This window comes from Solea solea, chromosome 13, assembly GCF_958295425.1.
Source record: "Solea solea chromosome 13, fSolSol10.1, whole genome shotgun sequence".
Lineage (NCBI taxonomy): Eukaryota > Metazoa > Chordata > Actinopteri > Pleuronectiformes > Soleidae > Solea > Solea solea.
This window is the reverse complement of record NC_081146.1, coordinates 12470220-12490900: the sequence shown is the minus strand read 5'-3', so window position 1 is coordinate 12490900 and position 20681 is coordinate 12470220. Positions and strand designations below refer to the sequence as shown.

Below are 20681 nucleotides of genomic sequence, written 5' to 3'. Positions count from 1 at the left end.
TTGTAGTCTTCATGCAGCATGTCCTGTCAACAACTAAAAACTACACAGATTAAAATGCTAAAAAATGATAAAAGGGTGATATCAATTCACTTTTACAAATGTAGATTTTCAATTCCACTTTCACTTGACATTTTCACACGGATCAACACAACCACTCCACTGTCTGGATTATTGGAAGCCTAGTTAATATTTGCTAGATTGCTCATCCATCAGTACTGGGACTTGTGGCTTTTCTCGGCTGATGTATATATCAGATATATATATATATATATATATATATATTTGTGCATATCACTTTTTTTTTAAATATCTCATTTTCTATTATGTCTTTATTATTGTGCTTACACAATAACATATATTCACTTAAAATGTATTTGCAAGTCAGGATTTTTATTTATTAGAAGCTTACTTTGCAGTATTATTGTTTCACTTTTTTTGCTGTCATGACTTCCACCGATCTAAAGATGCAGGGATGAGGTAAATGACAGTGAGGATGGATCGATGAACAGATAAAGGCGGGTAACATAAGGTTGAGAAGCAAAGAAAGAAGCAGTGAGGAGGCAGTGAGGAAAAAAAGTCTTTTGTAGGAGGAGGCAGGTATTTGAAAATGAAACTCAGCCCCCAGGTGCGTCAGTCCCAAACAATCAGTGGGCGGGTGTTTTCCCTCTCCTATAAGTGACAGCATACAGTACAACTAGGAAGTGGAGAGACAGAAGGAGAACGTATACAGGCCGCCTGTGATTTAGCAGAGGCTCAGTCCTCTGTGTACCAATTACTAACATGCAGTTCTGGGATTTCCTGGGCTGCACCAATAGAGGTATGTAGTCATACTGATGGCTCAGTGAATTCATTCGTCTGTGATTGGACTGGTGTATGGGTCCTCTGTGCGAGGCAGGTAGAGGGTCTGGCAGGATGAGGGCTGGAAAGGAATTTGTGCTGCTCACCGCTGTGCAAGCAGTTGCATGTGAAAACTTCACAGGCAGGTAGAGTGTACAATACAAACACAGACGTAGAAGGCTTTGACACGGTGCCGCTCTGATTGGTTTTCTTTTTGATAAACCTGGTCAGTGGCTTTTTTTCTAACAGATTTGACCGATGGACAATGACAGATGGTAACTTTTGTTCTGAATGTTTGTGGATCCTCCTTACATGGCATGTATGTGTGCTGTCCCCTAACATGGAGTTTATTCTTTTGGCTCGTGTATCAGTCATGTAAGGTGTCTTTGTTGTGATTGGTGTTCTAATTCACATGCTGCCACAATGGTGAAGTAACAATGGTTAGTGCTACCGCTTCATGTTCCTCCTGTCACTCTGACTTTCAGAGAGCACTGAGGGGTCAGTTTGACCTGGTATGAGCATTCATCTTGAGTAAACTGATGACAAGTGGACAGTGCTAAGTACAGGTTTGAAGGCTTGTCTTAAGATCCAATCCCCATAATATAATAAATAAATATATAAATATATATATATATAATATTATAAATATAATTGGAAATGGTCTGGAAACGCATTTGGCCATATTTTTTTGCATCTGCAAAAATCTGACCTGGGGACGCAACAAGACCTCGTCAGCTGTCGTCCTCCGCTGCAGTTTCTCAGTAAATCTACACTCTTCAGGGTCCATATGTGATTTTTTTTAAGTGACAGTATTAATCATTGCATGATTTATTTTTACAAAATGGTAAGAACAACGTGTGTAAAGCTTTGATTCAGTCAGCTCCTCTGACCTCTTCTTCCTCTCTAAATCACTCACTAAATCACAATGTAAGCAGACACGTGGACACAAACACATTGTAACAGACACATCAGTACAGCCTTTTTAAAAACATCATTTTGTTACCATGACCAAAAAAAACGTCGGTGTAGGAGCCATTCTGATCATTTATCCTGATTATCGGGTCTTTGTGTTTATTTACACCTTGATTATTTGTTATGGTGATGGCGCACGGGGAATGGCTGTGTCTTAATAAGTGCAGCTGCATTAGGTTCACTGATCACGTATAAGTTACTGGGAGATTGCACGGTTTTCACCGCTATACTAGACACGTTTACAAATACTTGCATCGCCAGTTTATCCACCTTTAAAGCAGATGATCAATAAACAAAAGGGAATTCAACACAAAGACCAAGTTTGCCTGGACATCCATTCATTGAAGCGCGTTAAAACAGGTCTTTGCCTGCAGCCAGCGGAGTGGCTAAAATTGGACTGATTAGTCACTACAGTGTATTACCATTAAGCATAGAAAAGTGAGATCAGATCACAAGTGGGCACGGGAGACTCTTCCTCGGCACATTTATTCCAGGTATTTAATGCTGTCCATTTGTGATAAAAACTCACAGAACAAATGTTATGAGCAGATTTTGAATGATGTTAGGGCTGAACAATTTTGGTTAAATATTTATTGTGATCTCTGTGATTTGATTTGTGATACAACTTTTAAGTCAATCGAATTTAACAGCATTCAAAATGACGCATGAGTTACCATAAAAATATTAACTGCTATACACTAATGCAAGGTTCTATTGCTCTTTTTAACACTAGGCATAGAACGTGGAGCAATTAAAATGCACCCTTCACACTCATCCTATTCATCCGGAAACCTGCCTATAAGGTCCACATGTTTGACTTATGCATCTCTGCAACATCTGAGCATGTTTGCTGCTCTTCAATCTTCTAATCTTTTTGGACAGCCAGATCTGGTCTGACCTGTACCACAGCGAGTAAAGCAGCCAATTTCTTTACCTGCAGCTAAACAACCACAGGCAACAGAGATCAAATGTCTCTTTTCTTGTCCACAAGGCTACATGTCGGTGTGCGACTGACAGCAGCGGTCAAAAGTATGGCCAGTTTTTTTTATGTTCTCATAGGCCTATGGGAATAAAACTATTGTGTGACTGTAACTGTAGCATAAATAAAAGGACAAACACAACATTTTAAATGTATAAAGGACAGGTCTGCCTTGTGCTTTTTAGTTATGTCTTGTGTCTTGCTACAATTGTGGTTTACCTTATTTGCGTTGTATTGAATTCCAGGAGAGACCTACCTCCAACACCCATCCTGTGCCTCAGGCCATGTGTTCTGCTATTGCACTAACAGTTATGGCTTAGATACCTGTTGGGTTGTGTAATTTTCTTCACACTTACTGAACAGTATCCCAAATGTCAGGAACACATTTTCAGATACAGTTATTTTTAAATGTACATTGTACAGATACTACTTTTTGCCATTAATGACATTAATGACATTTTGATGTTTCTTTTTCATATCCACATATTTGGTTTTCATATTTGCTGGGACCATGCAGTAGTTGGCTTTGAAAAACAGAAATATGTGCTTGTGTCGTGTCATTGTCAGTCTTCCTCTATTTGCATCCACAGCTCACTACTTTGCTTAACGTATTCCGTGTGGTCACAGCTTACAGCCAGGCACTTTTGATTTTGAAATGAGATGTAATGTTATAGTTTACGTAACAACACATATTTATGTGACATATTTGACATTCCCCTGCAAATGACATCACAATTAGTCATCGCAATATGAGACAAAAAAACACCACAATAAAAGTAAGAACACCTCCCTCTGACAGGCCTATGCCAGGCAACATCTGTTTGTGCATTGAAATGCCAGGTTTTCTAATTTGTGTTTATCTCACTGAACTTTAAATGCTAAAGGAAGTTAAATTAAGCATTCCACTACCAGTTTATTGTATCCTGATTGAAAGCAAATATGTGATGATGGACCCCTTGCTTTCTTTTTTTACCTAAAGGTTTCTTTATTTGATTTTTTTTGCAGAAAAGGGTGTTTTAATAATCACAACCACAGGCAGATGAGTAAAGAAGTGGTAGTAAATACATACATTTGCAATGCTAGTAAAGACTGCTGTTTTGTTTTGTCTTGTTTCCACTTCTGTGATCATTGATTGGTGCAAAATCAAGCGTATTATTTTGAAAAAAGGTAGACATATTTAATATACCATGGTTGTTTGACTGTTTTCTCTTTTCACTGCGTCACAAATATACACCAGGATATCCTAATCAATGAGTATCTAAAAAAGAAAATCCTCTTTTCTCAGTTCTTTCTCAAAGAATTCATGTGAAAATGTGAAGCTTCTGTGGGACCCCAGAGATCTGGTGGTTTAGATCAGTGTATTTTCTTTTTAAATATCTGCACATTAACTTGGGTGTGGTGTGTATTGAGGTTTAGCCATAAAATTGCTGATAAAAAGGCTGTTTGTGTAAAAAAAAAAAAAATGAGATTGTAAAAAATGAAACTATAAATTTGTGAATTTGGAGGAAAATGACCGTAACAGTCGAGCATAAATCTGATGGTGCATGCTGCTGTTCTGTAAAAACTGTGGGTGGTTTTTAAGCAGTTGGAAGCATATTACTCTTTAAATTGTGGTTGACATTATTGGTGTATTTCGTCCACTGCACAAATATACCATCTTTATACGTCATCATTTAATAACAATAAAAAAATACTTCAAATAAAGTTAAAGTTTGTCCAATATCTGAATTTTATTTTTTAATTACAATGATAAAAGTATGAGGTCCAAATTAAGATAAAAATTGGGATATTCAGATGGATGTAATTTAAGGTGACACTAAAGACAACATATGAAAATGTTGACATTAGCAGAAGTCCAAATATTAAAAAAAAGAAACCACAGACGTGGAAAAGGGCACTGGTGTAAATTGAGTTCTCTGCCTCACTTCCCTGTCATCGCCGCAGTAGTTCAGATACTACAAAGATGTTTTGTATGACCTATTGAGCTTCCTCATTAAAGCTGTTGTAGCCACTGTGGTGACTTTATTCTCCTCTCTGATGTTGCACTCAGATTAGCATAGGCTTGAAAAGGGCAGAAAACCCTTGGGAAATGTCCAGAAACTCTCCATGGGAACTTTAATCGGGAATTTATGAGAAATAATGACAGTTAACTGGACATTTTGGATAATTTAAAGAAAGTGGTGTTCTTCAAGTATGTTCTTACTACAATATTTACACATAAATATATACTTTCCATCAATGGGCTCAATGGCGTAGCTTCACTAAGTTTCTAGAAATCATCTCTGATGTCATGTGATGGGGAATGCACATTGCGTGTAGTGGGTGGGGCCTCAATAGCCCTGCAGCAGTAAGTAGTTTGCCATGTGCCTGTGATTGAGGAATAGCATTGATATTCAACCCCATTTGCATCAAATCTGATTGTTTTAGCCAAGATTATGGTGCAATATTTACAAACTGTATTCATGTTCCCAACTATGGCTGAAACAATTACTCGAATATTCGATTATTAATCAATTACTAAATGAATCATCGATTATTTTGATAATCGGTTTGAGTTTATAATTTTAATCATAATTTTCAGGTTTGAAAACAACAAACAATTACTTCATTGATCGAGAAATTTCTCGATAGATTAATCGATTATGAAAATAATTGTAACTTGCAGCTCTATTCCCAACCTTCAGTTTTTCGAAAATGTCCAGTTTAACTCTTAATTCCTGTTAATTCCCATAGCAAATCTAGTTTTGCACCACTCTGTTGTGAAGGGCTTCTCAGTGCAGAGGAGCTGCAAAAGGCTGTTTTCCTGATGAGAATGGAGTTGTGCAATGTCCTTAGTATGGTGTCATCAGTAGTGTAGCCTCTATGGTTTACACCCAGAGGCAATAGTTTTCTACTACACTGAGTGGGAGAGAGAACAAGAGACGCTGAGAGAGAGACAGAGAGAGAGAGCATGAGGTGGAAAATGTGAGGGAGTAGGAGGAAGAAGTGTTTATATGCAGAGGAAACTGTTTTAAGCAGTACCAGTGACAGATGTTTCAGAATTGTTTAAATCATAGGTTCCAGTTTCAAGTCGTCATTTGTGGATGTGAAAGATCAAAGTTGGGTTTAAAGCAGGCCACTTCTTCTTTTGGTTAAAATGAGAAATGTCTCTTGCCAAGTGGATTGTTCAGACTCACAGGTGATGTGCATGTTTTCACACTTAGGGTATTTGACACATGAAATGTGTAAGCAAAATGTGATAACTTTCTAGTTTGTAGCGCATTAGCGCTTCAAAATTTTGTATATTTTAACACCAAATCAAATCCTAAATGTAGTGCCAGTAAATATTAACATTTTTCACAAGTTACTATTAGTGTCAGAGTGAAAGAGATGGAAACTAATGCCAGCATTGGTGGTGTTGCTTTTGTTAATGGTATCTTCCTTGTAGTAGACATATTGGACACAACTCTGCCAGGAACAAATTGGATTATGTGATTAGGGGAAATTGTGTGGAATGGCAAAACACACTGAGCAGCAGTGACTCAAACCAAGTAAAATGTGTATATGTGTGTGTTGTATTCCAGTTCCATACTGAAATCTTGTCCTGCACAAGTTTGCAGTGTGTTATTGTTGGTAACCGTACTAAAATAAGCAAATGTATTTTTTGTATATTAATGTCACTAAATTTACTTGAATATAAGAAATACATTTACATGTATCTCCATTTACTGCTCTCCATTTAAAATACATAAATAAATACAACCTCATACATTTTCTCAGTGCTATCAATTTAAAAAAGTCTTATTCCGCCTCTTTAGAATATATTTAATTTCACAATTAAACCTGGTGAAAATAAAAAATAATCTAGACATAGCTAAGTGTTGAATGCAAAAATATCTGTTTGTATTTTTTCATTGGCTAAAATTAGTGTTAATTAATTGCATGTGTATCTCCTGTAATAAGAGTATTGGATATTGTTATATATACCACAAAACATATAACAATCACAGGCCATATGGTATCGACACATAGCTATTATCTTTCATACATGATAAGACAAAGCCTTGGCAACCTCCTAAATCAGTCCTGCTCCCTGTCTGTTGCTTAGTAACAGATGTCAGCGTAGCTTCGGCGTGTCGGACATTTCATCATGTTGCTCATTTTGGTTTTATTCTTATGCACAAGTGTGGCACAGAGCGAGTGAAAAGCTGGGACAGAGATGCGATGAGAATAAGTTGATGCAGGATTTATGAGACAGAACTACATCGTTCTGGATGAAGTCAATATGTGTTGCATGACAGAGCAAATAAATTCTGCTCTGTCATGATTCTTGCACTGGCTGTCTGGAATGCCACCACATATCAGATCCTCCTGATTCATTAGAGCTTGACACCAGTGGTTTGTGCTCAGGGTGATAAGACGTTGACTCTTATTTGTCAAATTAAGTAGTAAAACATTGTAATTATTGATTGCACAGTTGGACTCCAAGTGATAAATTTCCTCCCTGTGTTGGTTATGACACGACACTGATCATTCATTCAGGAAACAGAAACTGATTCAAAGATTTGTTCTGATGAATGAACGTGATGTGATTAATTTAGAATTAATGGCACTCATCTTGATTTCTTCCACTGATCCTGTTGCTTGTTTACTTCTCTCTGTACTGTATACATCCCTCTCTTTTTTCATCCACTTTTTGCTCTCCCTTTTTGTTGTGTGGAGGGAAAAGGAGATGCTTATTGAACAGCATGATGAAAAATGAGAATTCATTATGCATCCTAAATAAAATAAATACCACTGATACCATGAATTAATCCAGGACAGGAAGATGTATTTCAATAATTCAGAACAAAATTGTCTTCACGAAATTATTAGAGTAAAATCCTCTTTTTTTTTTTTGTTGCTTTCAGATATTTCCAGAATATCATACTACGCTGGTGAGTACAAATTGAATCTTTTTGGGTGTGTGTGTGTGTGTGTGTGTGTGTGTGTGCTTTTGAACTACCTGCCAGTAATTGCCAGAAATTAAAAGCTTACTATTTTAAAAATGTTGGATTCAAATGTGATTCTATTTCCCTTGGTGGCACTGAGCCCATGCAGTGTTTAAATACAAATGCAATAAAACATATCAATCTCAGTTGTGAGTTTCATAATTGGTGGGATCGCTTCTGGTCATCTGTCGTGTTTGAACCAAGTGTGTCTGTCTGAGATTGCGATCCAGAATCAATGGGGATGAGTGAGACTCAACTGTCAACTATTTTTCTAAGTAGATGTAGGCAAAGCTGAAACATTTCAGAGGTATTTTAAAGACATCTTATGATCCTTAGCTCCAGTCTCTCTCTCTCTGTAGCCGTTGCTAGGTAACAACTGGTAATTTGTCTCTGAGCAGGATGTTGTGTATTTGGAGCTGGGAATTTGTTGTGTCTGGGGAAAAAAATACCAAAACATAATCATTCAAACTATTGCATCCTTCGCTTTGATCAATGTCCTCTGGGAGACGTTTCCAAAGATGAGGTTCATTTTGATGTTGTCTGAAACCATTAGGTGTCGATGATGCTCTCTAACAGTCCTGGGAAAACACTCATTCTCAGTATTACTGAAAAAAAATGATGGACTGCTATAGGAATTATGACTGAAGCAAAGGACGTGGTCAGGTGACGTTATTAGTGAGTGACAAGTCTACATTAACACAGAAGATTTTCAGAGTAAAGTCACAGTCTACGTAAACTTTGCACTTCCAGTGAATAACTAGAATTATATGTGGAGAGGTGAAGAGAGGGGAGGGGACAGGGAGGAAGGACAGGGGGCAGCAGAGACCTGTGGACTCTGCAGGCAGACAGACAGACAGACAGACAGACAGTCAGACAGACAGGGTGGAGTGATAATTAATAGTCAGAGGGAAAGTGCTGTGAAAGGTCAAAGCGTGGAATGTGTTTGCAGTGGCTAATCTCTGATCCTGCTAAAACTGTGTGTACTTGTATTTCTTCTTTAGGATCGTTTCTGGCATAAACATTGGAGACCAAATCCTGGTCCTAATTAGCAAGTAGTTATGTTTGTTGCTAATATTTGAATTGTGGTTGGGTCAATGTGAGGATTAGGTGTTAATTGGTTAGTGATAAGACTTTGTTTATGCTGTCCAAATTAATGGAAGTCAATGCAGTGTCCTTTAGAAGAATAGCATACTTTGTGTATGTTTGTTTTTTAGAGAAAGAGGAAGTTACTATTTAAGTTTTGACCAATACATCAAGTCTCAGTTACTAATTTTTTCACGTAGTTTGTCTCTTCCATGTTTACCCTCTCTCCTTTTCTGCACTACACACACCCACATACATACACTACGTACTCACACTCCCACTCACACTCGCACACAAACACAAACATCCCCCTCCCTCCTTCCATTCTTATGCCTGGTACTAAGCAGAGCAGCTTTTTGCAGGGTATACAGAAAATACAGCAAAGGAAAAACACTTGGCTCACACACTCACTTAAACCTTGCTGACTTTCTCTCACAAACACACCTACATACATGCACACTCTTGTGAACACACACACACTCTCTCTCTCTCTCTCTTGCTCTCACTCTCTCTCCCTCTCTCTCTCTGAAAACCCATACTCTCACTCTACAGTCTCTTATTTGACTCAAAGATTGCACTGGATATTCTGTGTGTGTGCGTGTGTGCGCGAGCATGTTTGAGGTTGGGAATAATGTTCCGATCTAGTTGCTCTTCTGCAGCTGTAGAGGAAAAGCCTTCTGAAGCCTGACGATGCACAGCTGACTGACTTTGATAAGGATTTTATTGCATCGAGCCATAAACATCATTTTCTCTTCATGTTTTTTTTTCTTCCCATCCTGCATGGCTTTGCATCACAGCTTTTTTCGCTTCGTTTTGCTATTTTGTTTTTGCTTCACCTCACCTTGCAGGTCTCTGCCACTGTATGTCTGTCTCTGACATCAGACACCTGCTCTGAACTGGTCAACTACCGCAGGCTCTGAGCAGTGGAAAGAAATAAGGATGTTAGGTTCCACTTCTCCCTGGGATTTCTCCGCTCACGCTCTTCATCGTACTGTCTTCATTTGTTCTCTTTGAAATTCTAATTTTCTTTGTCAGTTCATCTTTTCTCCTTTTTTCATTTCCGTATCCTTATTCACCAGTCTTTGCTCTCCTTTTTCTCTCCTACGTCGGTCAGGCTCATCTGCCTCTACCTCTTGCTCGCGATGCTCCATTTTTCTGTGTCCCTCTTTGCCCTACATTTTTGTCTTTCTTCACTGATGCTAGTTTCTTATTTTTCCTCAACCATCTTGTGATATCCTTTAGATAACACTTTGGATTTACTGAACAGAACCCCCACTACCTTACTTGGAAAATGTTACTTTAATAATATTACATGAAGTCTGGACAGCGAGGGGCTGTCCATCGGTGTTATTTTGTAACCTGCGACTTGAGATTCAAGGCTGCAGGGAAGCTAAATTTCACATCAAGAATCGATTAATTGGACCAGCAGCTTTTAAGAAGACCTGAATTTGATATATTGTGGGAATTTAGTGGACCGCAAGATAGCCTGATGGGAAATCATCCCTCAACCACAGAAGTCAATCTTGAATGTCTTGTTAATGTTTTGTGAAGCTTACACCGTTATGAAGTGTCCTTGAGCAACCTACTGAATCCTTGTTTGCCATTGGGGCTCAATCTCCCTGAAGTGAAGGAGCAAAGAAAGACCTGCCTTACAGGGTTCAATGCATATCACATTGCAGAATGGGGAAGATATTTAGCTTGGATAAAGGTCATGACATAGACTTGGATGGATCGATTACTTAAACCAGGACTCCAAGCTACTTTCACAAGTCATGAAGTAGCCTAATATGATGTTTCAGCAGGATGCAGAAGAGGAAGTCATGTTCTTGTGATCAGTAGCTCACATTCCTGCAACGGATACGGCCATTGCTGCTTTAGTGTCTTTCTGTTGGAAAAGAAAAAACAAACGCCAGTCTGTTGTTCAGGCCAACTTTGATTTGGAATAATTCTGCATGCTGGACCGCTGTGAGAAGCTGAGTCAGACCTTTTATTGCGGTGCTGCATAAAGGTGAAAACATTCTGAGCATCTTTATCAGCTGGATTTCGACCATTACCACGTGGAGTCGCTACTAAAGCATCGAGAAGATATGGATGTTTTTTTCTCATTCTGCAGTGTGGATACTTACTGTGTCATCACATTTTACATTGTGAAGGATATTTGAAATCCTCTGTTTCCTCCTGCCGTGCTCCCAGCTTTACAGGAGATACTTACAAGCCTGGGAGCTTCCCCTGGCTGTTTTGTGGCTATTTGTCACACCTGTACACAGTGCCAGGTCAGGTATCAACCCAGCAAGTAACACTTTCTGTTTTTTTTCGGGAACATTTTTGGATATCCCAATTTGTAAATCACCAGTGCATTCATAGTAATATATCGGGGATTTCCGACAATCCAGTTCAGGAGCCAGTCTTGGCCTCTATGCTGTTTTTGGGGTCCCGGGTTTTTTGTCTGGACCCCGTGGCCAGACTTGGAACTGACCCTGTACCAAAAAAATGGAAAACAGCGGCTGCATCCCCCTCTGCTGGAGTAAGGGGGCTTGCATCTATGCACAGCACCCCCTACCAAGTATGTACTAAACATATATATATACATGTGTTTATGCCACAGAATTCCTTCACACTAAATGTAAAATTCAGTTTACCCTCATGGAAGACACAGCAGTAGAGTCTGAATCAGACAGTGATGTGAATCTAATTTGTTTTCTTCAACACACTGTGCTTTGGGAGAGGTTCATTATTCATGATGTTTGTCATTGCTAATGAAAGGCTATTATTTTGAGGTCTTGGAGGCCACTAGAGAATGAAGAAAATCCACCAAGCAATAAGCACTATAAAGTGCTGCATAATCTTAAAGTGCAATCAGTATAAAGTAGAGCTGTGTGAATGTCACTAAAACTATGACCAATGACTGTCAGTTTGTTGAACACCATGTTTATACTCTTGGATGTCATAGAACCACGTCACCGACCAGACCGATGTGCATGAATCCTTCCCCTCTTTTAGCTGTTTTGTTTATGATTTGATTTTGTGTGAAGAAGAAACCCAAACGACTTGTGAATTCATATCTGTTCATTTGCCAGGGTTATGGTCATACTGAGCTGCACATAGGATGCTGAATAAAAGTGTAAAGTGCCTTTATTTGCCCTTGAAGGTTTGATGTCAGTGGAACAACTTGGATCGCACTCCTACATACACACACACACACACACCCATACTTACAGATAAATTACCACCATTTAGAAAGAGAGATGGGGCAGAGGAAATTGTTTGAGGATGCGCGAAAGCTGAGATGGAGGGAGGAAGGAAGAGAGGCTGTTCAATAGGACGCAGCGATCAAATGGAGATGTAAAAACAAGAGCATCTGCAGTTGAGTTTAAAGGAGGTGATGAAAAATACAGAGGGATGCAGAAAGAAGGGAGTTGTGGGAGATTTGGGATGTGGGGATTGTGAAAGAGGAGGAAAAGATAAATAATTTGTAAAGAAAGACATGAAAGAAGGAATGCACGTGAGGAATGGGAGAAATGAATGGTTAAAAGATGGCGAGTCCTTGGCTCCCCCAGGATCTTGCTAACCACAGTAACCCAGATACCAGTTGAACAAGATAAACCATCCTTCTGCTGGTGCTATGGGAGAGAGCTAAAGTCCAGCCTTCTGCCGTTTAACAGGGAGCGGAGCCCCATTGAGGGGATTGGCAGCTGCCTGCTCCCGTCCTGGCTGCCTCCATGGCCTAGTTGATTTTATTCCTCTTGTGAGGCTCTGAGGTCATGCATGTTGGGATTTAGTGTAGTTGTGCTGAGTAGAAATTGGTGCAGCGAGATATATGGGTTGATTTGTCCTGTGTTGTGTACACTGGACCTATATTTAAAATGGTGATTAGCATTATAAGCACATAAATCTATGTATTATAGTGTCCTGAATCAGAGAAACAGTTGAAACCAATCACTACATGCAGCGTTTATGTCATAAAGTAGCTACATAAACTGAAATTTAGGTATGCCTACTTCTCTAATAGGATTTCAGTAAGCTGCGTGTAGTATTTGGGTTAAAGTTACATTTTTTTGCATCAGTGTTGTGTGTTCAGTGTTGTGCTACAATAATTGAGTGCTTCATATCTAAACTGATTACTGGGTGAGTGAGCAGAAGATGATGGCTGACTGTGGTTTGTGATTGTATTGCTCCTCTGGTGAAAAGGCTTTTATTTAAAATCAGGTCAAATTAATGTCCCCAATACATTTTTTATGTGCCCCTCTGAGAAAAGGCATGAAAGCTGGACCTAGTGCTGTTAAAGCAACCGAAGATATGTTTAACTATAACAACTGTATTCCAACTCATGGGAATTTAAATTAAATTAACTTTGTTGTAAATTGTATGGATACAAATATTTTGTGAATTAGTTTTTCAGTGTTACTGCTCAATTTGCTGTTTTTACCAAAACAAAAATTGTCTCTGATTTCCACAACCTGGCATCTTCACCTGCACTGTAGAGACACCTGGGGCTAAACACAGTCAGTGTTTGGTTTTTTGACTTTCAATGCACCACATTGCATCATATTTTTGGATGCCATATTCACAATTGTTTTCTTTTCTTTGTGGAGTCATTAGGGGGAAAAAACACTTTCTTCAAACCTCCTGTTCATTCAAATGCAGCACTGAGGTTCACTTGTAAAGAAAAACAACAAAACCCTTAAACCAATAAATATATAGTGTGAGGTCTAGTTGAGAAAGCCTTCTTAGAAGTTACACATATTTTCTGAGGGACCACTTTAAACAATGTGCACGACCAATCCCCCCACTAATAAATCAAAAATGTAATCAATTTGTATTTAACCATATAGCATGTCATTTTCCAAGTTATATATGTAATGTATTCAATCATGGTGCCAGAGAACCGGGAGTTATTTTTGTGAAGAGACGATTATGATATTGTGGTTTTGCTAATGGATTTGAAGCAACAGCACAGGGATTATAACAAACCACCAACATTCCAGTAGCACCATCATATCAGTTTAATTGGATAATGATAGTAATTGCTGTACGTTATAAAGAGATTTTTATATAATATTGCACTAATCTGGTGTAATTAAGCCGTGTGAGGGTCCCTTGGGTCTGTCGTCATAATACACTGACCTTAATGTATAGAACCTCCTGAGCTCATTCATACACTAAAGATGAAGGCAAGTTTGTGCTTCAGATTAGCACTGATTGTCATTATTATCACACATGTGAATTGGAGAATAATAATAAAAATAAGAGTTAAATAAGTCATTATGGTTAAAGGTCCATTGTGTTGGAATTTATGTCATCTAATCTTGAGACTGCAGATTGTAAAAAAAGAAAAGAGAGGATTCCTTCACTCACCCCCCCTTTCCCAAGCACATCAGGGAACTATGGTGGTTTGCACATACCAAGAAGGATGATAGTCATCTTTGTGGAAAATCCAAAATGTATGCTCTGGCAGGTTCCTCCATTTGTGCTGCTGTAGAAACATGGCGGCCCAAGTTAGCAGCCTCTGTTAAGAATCGCCCGTGCTCAGAGGCACAATTTTGACTTAAAAGGATTATACACTTATGCAAACATACTAATGGGTAGTAAATTCAATTTCAGCCAATAAACCTCCATCAATGTTACACACTGGACATTTAAAGAGTGTAATGTGAATTAAATGAGTAAGAGGGTTTTGTGTCACAAGAATCACAGCAACAAAGTCTCCCTTCCCACACATCTGTGGATGGGTAATGTGCACAGGACTCATGCTTATACACCCACAATTCTATACACACACACAATTGATACAGCAAGTTCTTACTGGAAAGTGCTTAGATGCATAATGCCATCCTCTACACTTCTGTTGCAGTTATTCTGTGTATACACACACACACACACACACACACGGTCATGTATTTCACTTTTCTTAGAAGAGGCAACAGTGTTTACACAGATGAGTGTCCATACTTCAGTTTCTGTGTTTCTTCCGTTTTTTCTGAAGTGTTCTGGCTGTGACTTGAGTACAACAAAATGCTGAATCTGGTGATATTCATGTCTTCATCAGAGTGTTAAATATCCTGTTAGCTGACGATGCAGATCTCAATTTCAGACAATTATGATGGTAAATAGGTTTGTTGTAGATAACATTCACAACACTGGAAATGAGCCATGAAATTGAAATTCCCTTGGAGTTTACTTTTTTTTCACCACAGTGACAAGCCAGAATTCACTCAGCTGAAACCAGTCACTGACTGAGCAGGCCCTGCTACTATATCCAGGAAATATAGGAAAAATATGACACAGGAATGACAGGAAGCTGTGGGGAGACGTGTGAAGATGAAGCTACATTAGAAATAAGGTGGAAAACAAACGGGTCATTAAATGGGTCATTAGGTGAAAGTAATAATTTGTTGCAGGATTTGTCTTTGTCTTTTGTTTCTTATTTCTGCTTTGCATTTATTTAGCACTGCAATACCTTGAACATGAAAACTTTTTTAGTATGACGTTTTGCTGCTTTTCTTAGCTCATCTTTAGGGCTTATAATAATTATTTAGGCTAGAAGCCTATTATTGTATTCAATAACATGCATGACAAAGGCTTCAATATTGGGGTACTCGAAAAACCTCACTGAGCCACATTACCTTACATATGAATCATTTTATATGTGGGTATTGGTGTCGGCTGATAAACCTGAGTTAAGAGGTAGAAAAAGGTCAGTACAGTACAAACACCCTATTGGTTCGTTCTTAGTGGGAAAGGCTTATATAACATGAGCCACAGCCACTTACCGTCAACGACAGTATCTCGATAGCAATTAAGTAATTGTCCCACTGCAGACCTAAGCATGTCGAGTCAAATATTGCGAACCACCAGATTGCAAGTTGTGGATGAGCAGTAGGCCACGCAGGCTAGTTTAGAGTATATGTGCTTTGAAAAGACTGAAACATGTTTTTTACCTGTTGGCCGCTTCAATTTTACACTCTGAGTGACTGTTAGCCTGAGTGGAGTCAGACTTGGCCTGACAAGACTGACAGTGTAAGTAATAAAACTGTCCTTTCAGTCTGACCTCCATGATTCCCACTGTCTGAGGATACATTTATCGAAACTGATTTGACCTCAACTGTGAGTCAGTCAGTCAGGAAAAAGAACATAGGTGTTCTGCTGGTTTATATTGACTAATTTACTGACAGATTGCCTCGTTTAACCCCTCTACATTTACACTACTACTTTAAACTACTACTACTACATACTGAAATAATGTTTTGACCTGTGTGTCCTCTGTTGTTCCTCCCTCTTTTGCAGAATATGATGGCCAGTTAGCCCCAGCAGAAACATTTGAGTCAAGCATGGCTTCGTCTTCCTACTTGGAACCCAACCTCAATCACTCGGCAGTAGGTGGTTGTGCGGTCAAATCCCGGTCCGGGATGCCTGGTGTTGGCACCAGCAGCTCTGCTGGAGGCCTTGAGCGACCCCCAGGCTCCATGGACCGGGTTCTCAAGATCTTCCATTACTTTGAGACAAATAGTGAACCATGTACCTGGGCTAGCAATATCAGGCACGGAGATGCGACAGATGTCAGGGTAAGACACGTGCACATTTCTCATCTTTCTATCATTAGGTTGTCAGGATTTCCTTGACTCTCAGTTTCCCATTAACTGATTGTTGTCAAACAGGGTGTTATCCAGAAGATTGCAGAGATCCACAAACTGCGCTGCGTTTCCTCTCTTGGCCTCCGTCTGACCCATCTGCACTCTGATGCTCTCCATTGGTTACACCCTGATTTGGGCGTGTCTCATGTCAGGGAGAAATATGAGAAACAGCACCCTCAGGAGGAGTGGAGGTAGAACTACATCAATATTTAATGTTTTACCCTGTCTGCTTCTGCTCCCCATTTTATCCGTGGAATTGCTACGAGTGCTAGAGTGTGATATTTGCAGTATGTGTGTAGAGATAATGATGCCTCTGTAGTTAAGGTCGCTATGGGTTAATTATTATGGGTTATCAGGAAGGAAGCCACATTGTTGCAGAAGTGTGGGAGAACTGACTGAGAATATTGATTCTTTTCATAGAAGAGGAAGAGGCAGATCGTTACATAAACAAGTCATCTTTACAAATGCCCTGTAGGACTGTAAAGAAGCTGCCAATCTGCCAATAAACCATATTTTATTAATAGCTTACAAAGTTACAACCACATAACATATGGTTCCAATGAAACCCTTTTATAGACTAAGACCTGCAACACACACTATATAAGCTCCAAAAATATTACAAGCAAGTTTTTTATATTGACTTTACCATGGCCCCTGCTTTGAATACAGAAGCATTCATAGACAATTAAAAGGTTTATGGCATTTACCTCATACAATCAGTTCTTCTAAATAGTACTATTTGTTGTTTTTTTATAAATTGTAAGGCCTTAATCTACAGGTTTATTTGAAGTGGTTGCCTGATCGGTTGTTCTTCTGGGGAAAAACATTCATTGGTTCAAAGCTGCTTACATATCACAAACAACTTTGTTCATTTTTAATAGTCAACCTGTGTTGGCTCTTTGCCATATTTAGCTAATATTGTTAACTTACAATTCAGTCAATTAGCCTGCATTTGATGTGTCATACCCAAAGTCATTAATATTGAAATGTATTCAAAGTGAACCTGTTGTTCACACTGCTGACGTGCAGCAGAGCAGCTCTGCCAGTTGTTGCAGCTCTTCCTCTGAGGGCAGCGGAGCTGCAAGCCCACAGGAGCTTCTGCTGTTGCCAGGCTATTGTTAGAACAGCAGCAGTAGCCCAGGGGATGGACTGACTGTCTCGTTCGCGTGCTCTCACTCCTTCTGTCTTGGTGCTCATCTCGCAGTCACTCTTTTTCACTTTGATCTTTCTCCCTGTCCTTCTTTTTCCAATTTGTTTTCTCTCTTATCAATTTCTCTCTCTTTTCTCAAATATGCTAATGTCCTGTCTTCCTCTTATCACACCCTTTTTCGTTCATCATAGAGAACGTTGTTTTATGTTTTATTCATTTTGTCCTCAACCTTGATTTCCTTTGTTATCTAACTACAGTCCTGTAGCATCACAGCAGCTCAGCGCTCTTTACTCCCCCCTGACCCATTTCTCTCAAATGCAATACGTCAGTCATAAAATAATATGCGACTATAAATGGCAACCTCTCATCTGGATACTTCAGTGATGCTGCTAATTAACAAGTGCAACAGTGGGAATCTCATAGTGATTTATAGTATCACATTCAGGTAGTTCACTGTCAGCAAAATATAAAAAGTTGTCCTGCCAGACTGTAACAGCGTGAGTTGGGACAGAGAACTTTAAGAGTTGGTTCCAGTTTGCTCTGTTGGCAGCCAGCCCTCATGCTGTAGTGACTTTGACGCAGATTCATTGATGCTCCTGTCATTGACATTTACTGCAGCATTTCTGTGATGGAGAAGCAAGACACGGTTTGCTTATTCAGGCAAATTTGTGTATGGTAAAGCTTCATCATCAGAAATGTATACTTCTACTACTCACAGAATGCTGAATACTGTGCATATACTTGTACAACCACACCGGTTTTCCACAATATTGACAAACTGAACCATGGGTTGCATTTTATATTTGTGAGAAACGTATATCCAACTTATGTTGTTGTATATCCAAAGTGTTTTCAATTAAGTACAGTTTGTTTTTCAGTGAATAACACTTCAAGTACATAATGCTCCATGTTGTCCAGTCTGCCATTGCCATACCATTCACGTCTTATATACTTCACACTGTGTATGCGTCATCAGCAGGAATGAGTAAGCACTCACTCTGTCTTAATGCGTCAGGCAGGCATTGAATTTTGATGCTGCAGGTTTTTTTCTGTGTGTGTGTGTGTGTGTGTGTGTGTGTGAGAGAGAGCGAGTGTACTGTGGGGTTATTTATCCTGATTGTCTGTGTCATTCTCAGGTATGAGTTGCGGATACGGTACCTTCCCAAAGGTTATCTCAGCCATTTCTCTGAGGACAAACCTTCTCTCAACTACCTCTATCACCAGGTGAAATAACCCAGCAATGCCTCAGAAAAAGTCGCGACAGTTGTCAAATACCGCTAAACATATTTAAATTTGTTTTAAATGATATTTATAATTTTCTTGAATCTGCATCTTCTTTACATGGTTTTATCTCCTCCTTCGACCCCTTTTAGGCATACTGTGAAACACATAAATAAAACATCCCTTACTAATGCACTTTACTCTGCTCTTGTATCACACTAATGTACAAAAACAATATGATTTAAATTTAACTCTGTATCTCCAGGTGAAGAGTGATTACATGCAACATATAGCTGATCAGGTGGATCAAGACGTTGCTTTGAAACTAGGATGTTTGGAAATTAGGTAAGACACAAACATGCATTAATGTCTTCATTTCTTACCGTGTAGGCCTGTTTGTTTGAAGTGTATCCCCTTCTCTCTGTGAATTTCACAGGAGGTTCTTCAGGGAGATGCCAGGCAATGCTCTCGATAAGAAATCAAACTATGAATTACTAGAGTAAGATGGATTTTCTTTCTCCGCTGTTTAAATCACCTTATTTATTTTTGTTTTAATCCATTTAATCCTCAATTGTGTGAAGGTAAATTTCAGCATCGCAGATAAATGTAACACTGTTGTTTGTCTTTTTAGGAAAGATGTTGGTTTAAGAAGGTTCTTTCCCAAGACCCTGATGGACTCGCTGAAGGTCAGTGGTCTCTCTCTGTGTGTCCATACATTACGTGTATTTCTTTGTCACTTTAATAACAGAGGAAGACATTTTAAACTGAAAGCTGTTTGACTGAGTGACAAACTGAAAGCCTGGCTGATTATCTGGTTGTTTTGACTGAAGTTAAAACTTCTGTTCACACTGTGCATTGCCATTTGACTGTTGTGAATTTCTTGGCTCTGGACCAACTTCCTACTAGAAAGAGTTCACTCTTGGTAATGGTTTTTCCTCCTCTCCTTTCTCTCTTTGTCAGGCAAAGACTCTGCGTAAGCAGATCCAACAGACTTTTAAGCAGTTTGCCAACTTCAATGATGAGCAGAGCATCCACAAGTTCTTTGAGATACTCAGTCCCATCTACCGATTCGACAAGGAGTGCTTCAAATGTGCTTTAGGGGTAGGGCAACACTCGGTGCAATGGGCATGCTGTTGCCTGAAACGATGAAGAGAAAGTACAAAGTGCATCTGTACATTGTCATGCAGAGTCATAGAGTTTGGGGGTTAGAGTCTGTTTATCATGCACACGGGATCACACATGCAGAATAAGGTTCCATATTTAATTTAAATGGCTTGCCAGAGCCATACATTTACAGCATTTGCATGTGATCCATATTCATACTGAGTCATATTTTATTATATACATTATCTACTGAATGCAAAGTATCCTAATTTAGAGAGTTTATTTTGTCAAAAGCAGTGTCAATAATAGATTCTTGTCAATGTTTTGTTTATATAACATGATGAAACATGTCTTTCTGTATCTGTAAAATGTATACATAGCTTATTAAATGCTGTTTCCTATCTCCAGTCTAGTTGGGTAATATCAGTCGAGTTGGCTATCGGGCCAGAGGAAGGAATCAGCTACCTCACAGATAAGGGCTCAATGGTAAATCCACACACACACAGACATCTAGCTTGGCTCTTTTGATCCTGTAAATGTGTTAGCTGTTTAAAAACGTGTTGTCTTTCAAATATTACATGGATGTCTGCCAGCAGTTTTCAGTAGGATAGTACAGCACAAATACTGCCCTCTGCTGGTTCACCTCTCATCTTCGATAGCCAGGTTTTCTCTCATCTCTTGAGTTGCTAAAGTTGTACTGACTCTGGAAATGCCAGTGGTCTGGTGGTTTTACT

General features: G+C 39.1%; 1 protein-coding gene across 19 annotated transcripts in view; it reads left to right on the top strand.

The window, feature by feature from the left end:
- LOC131470792 (focal adhesion kinase 1-like) overlaps positions 1 to 20681 on the top strand; it is a 55842-nt gene that overhangs the window by 1211 nt on the left and 33950 nt on the right. For 4 of the 19 annotated variants that reach the window (XM_058646762.1, XM_058646760.1, XM_058646761.1 and 1 more), the window contains exons 1-9: positions 9438 to 11404; positions 16126 to 16403; positions 16497 to 16663; positions 18759 to 18846; positions 19109 to 19188; positions 19280 to 19342; positions 19475 to 19529; positions 19804 to 19944; positions 20356 to 20433. In XM_058646762.1, the coding sequence (XP_058502745.1) occupies positions 11332 to 11404; positions 16126 to 16403; positions 16497 to 16663; positions 18759 to 18846; positions 19109 to 19188; positions 19280 to 19342; positions 19475 to 19529; positions 19804 to 19944; positions 20356 to 20433 (1023 nt within the window). In that variant the 5' untranslated portion in view covers positions 9438 to 11331. Of the gene's footprint in view, positions 1 to 755; positions 818 to 7677; positions 7705 to 9432; positions 11405 to 16125; positions 16404 to 16496; positions 16664 to 18758; positions 18847 to 19108; positions 19189 to 19279; positions 19343 to 19474; positions 19530 to 19803; positions 19945 to 20355; positions 20434 to 20681 lie in introns of those variants that run through there. The other 15 variants (XM_058646772.1, XM_058646773.1, XM_058646770.1 and 12 more) reach the window with 10 other exon arrangements.